The 2,799-nt window shown below is 41.4% G+C and overlaps 1 protein-coding gene across 1 annotated transcript; it reads left to right on the top strand.

Moving 5' to 3' along the window:
- Nucleotides 1-1,333: 1,333 nt before the first annotated feature.
- On the top strand, nt 1,334-2,071 carry LOC112721350 (uncharacterized). The gene is made up of 2 exons (XM_025772417.1): nt 1,334-1,504; nt 1,799-2,071. The coding sequence occupies exons 1-2, from the start codon at nt 1,334-1,336 to the stop codon at nt 2,069-2,071; spliced, it is 444 nt and encodes a 147-aa protein (XP_025628202.1).
- Nucleotides 2,072-2,799: the final 728 nt, after the last annotated feature.

The raw sequence follows: 2,799 nt of genomic DNA, 5'->3' as shown, positions 1-2,799 counted from the left end.
AGGGTAAGAGATGAAGACATCACTAAGACTGCTTTCAGGACTTGTTATGGTCATTATGAATACATTGTGATGTCTTTTGGGTTGATGAACGCTTCTGTAGTGTTTATGGACTACATGTACAGAAGTTTTTGCCCGTTCTTGGATAAGTTTGTTGTCGTCTTCATTAATGACATACTAATTTATTCTAAGACCAAGGAAGAGCATGTCGAACACTTGCGGACTGTATTACAAATCTTGAAAGAGAGAAAATTGTACGCCAAGTTATCCAAATGTGAGTTTTGGAAGAGTGAGGTGAGGTTTCTGAGCCATATAATGAGTAAACAAGGGATAGTAGTAGATCCTTCTAAGGTGAAAGAAGTGATGGAGTGGGGATAACCAACCTCAGTAACTGAGATAAGGAGTTTTCTAGGCTTAGCTGGCTGTTATTGGAGATTCATCAAAGGCTTTTCTCAAATAGCTTTGCCATTGACAAAGTTAACCCCCAAAGATGTGCAATTTGTTTAGACTTCTGAGTGCGAAGAGAGTTTTCAAGCGCTGAAGCAAAAGTTGACCACTCCGCCTGTGTTGGTATTACCTGAACCGAATGAACCATTTGAGGTGTACTGTGATGCCTCACTAAAGGGTCTGTGGTATGTGCTGATGTAGCACTGTAATGAGGTGGCGTATGCCTCACGGTAGTTGAGACCTCACGAAGTTAATTACCCGACGCACGGCCTGGAACTTGCTGCGGTTGTGTTTGCATTGAAGGTGTGGAGGCATTACCTCTATGGGGTTAAATTCAAGTTTTTTCTGATCATAAGAGCTTGAAATATCTCTTTGATTAGAAAGAGCTTAATATGCGGCAAAGGAGGTGGATGGAGTTGTTGAAAGACTACGACTTTGAGCTGAATTACCATTCAGGAAAAGCAAATGTTGTGGCGGATGCCTTAAGTTAGAAATCATTGTGTGCTGCTTGGATGATGCTTAGAGAAGAGGAGTTACCTAAAGCATTCGAGATCTTGAAGATAGGTGTTCAAGAAGTGTCCAGTACTCTATGTTTGGGTCAGCTGTAAATTTCAAGTAATTTTAAATCTGAGATTGTAAAAGCTCAGTAGGATGACAAGGAATTGCAGAAGGTATTACAGGATATTGAGCAAGGAATGCGATAGAGAGTGTCAGAGGATAAAAACAGATTATGGAGGTTCAAGGACCAAATTATTGTGCCGGATGTCAGAACCTTACGGCAGGATATCTTGAAGGAAGCACATAGTAGTGAGTTTTCTATTCATCCGGAAAGCACCAAGATTATCAAGATCTAAAAGGTATGTTCTGGTGGCCTGGTATGAAAAATGACATGGCGGAACATGTTTCAAAGTGCTTAACTTATCAGAAAGTGAAGATTGAACACCAGAGACCTTCCGGGACTTTGCAACCCTTGGAGATTCCGCAATGGAAATGGGAGAGCATTGCGATGGACTTTGTATCGAGCTTGCCGAGAACTAGAGCCAGTTTTGATGCTGTCTGGGTGATTGTTGACCGACTGACGAAGTTGTCTCACTTTTTGCCCATTCGGATGAACTATACCCTTGAGGAGCTAGCACATTTATACATAAAGGAGATTGTGAGACTTCATGGTGTGCCTGCTACTATATTTTTTGACAGAGATCCTCGTTTCACTTCAAGGTTCTAGGATGCATTTCAGAGAGCTTTTGGAACCCAATTAAGCTTGAGTACAGCTTACCATCCTCAAACAGATGGTTAGTCTAATAGGATAATTCAAACCTTAGAAGATGTGTTGAGGGCTTGTGTTTTGGACCAGTCGACGAGCTGGAATCGGTATATGCTGCTAGCGGAGTTTGCATACAACAACATCTGTCATGCGAGCATCGAAATGGATCCATATAAGGCTCTGTATGGGAGAAAGTGTCAATCTCTGCTATGCTGGTATGAAGCTGGGGAGAATAGCTTATTGGGGCCTGAGATGATAGCTGAAACTATAGAACAAGTTAAGAAAATTCGAGATAGTATGGTCACTGCTCAGAGTCGTCAGAAGAGTTACGCAGATCAGAGGTGGAAACCTTTAGAGTTTTAGGAAGGAGACCATGTTTTCCTTAAGGTTACTCCAATAATAGGAGTAGGTAGAGCGATTAAGACGAAGAAACTGAATCCTCGATACATCGGTCCGTTTCAAATTCTTGAGAGGGTTGGACCGGTGGCGTATCAGATAGCTCTACCACCTCACCTTTCGAACATGCACGACGTATTTCACGTGTCGCAGCTTCGGAAGTATACTCCTGATGCTAGCCATGTGTTAGAACCTGAATCGGTTTAGTTAAGGAAAGATTTGACACTTCAGGTGACTCCGGTTAGAATTGACGACACGAGTATTAAACAGTTACTAGGAAAAGTGGTTTTATTAGTTAAAGTGGCGTGGAGTCGAGCCGGTATTGAGGAGCATACATGGGAACTTGAATCGGAAATGCAAACAAACTACCCGCACCTATTCTTAGGTAACTAAATCCGAATTTTGTGGGTAAAATTCCTATTTATGTGGGTAGAATGTAAAATCCGGTTAATTAATGGATAATTAATTCATAAATTAAAATTTATTCTAGAAAATTAGAAATGTGACTTTTATGATTTAATATGATAGAAAAAATTAAAACGAGAATTTCGACACTAACTTTAAAGAAGTTGGCCAAAGATTAGGCCGAACGGGCCAAACCGGACCAACTGGGCCCGTATTGGGCCCTTGGCCCAACCTAACCCATTAAAACAAAAAGAGCACAGCTCTTCTTCCCCTTCCCTTAAGCCAAACAC

This window comes from Arachis hypogaea, chromosome 11 (assembly GCF_003086295.3).
Source record: "Arachis hypogaea cultivar Tifrunner chromosome 11, arahy.Tifrunner.gnm2.J5K5, whole genome shotgun sequence".
In the NCBI taxonomy this organism is placed as follows: Eukaryota; Viridiplantae; Streptophyta; class Magnoliopsida; order Fabales; family Fabaceae; genus Arachis; species Arachis hypogaea.
Note: the sequence above shows the minus strand (reverse complement) of the source record. Positions and strands in the feature narration are given on the sequence as shown.

Excerpts from the sequence above, each read along its gene's own strand:
- LOC112721350 (XM_025772417.1), top strand. The coding sequence starts at position 1,334 with ATGGCGGAACATGTTTCAAAGTGCTTAACTTATCAGAAAGTGAAGATT. Across the intron at positions 1,505-1,798 it reads CCAGTTTTGATGCTGTCTGG|TCGACGAGCTGGAATCGGTA; the intron begins GTGATTGTTGAC and ends GTTTTGGACCAG.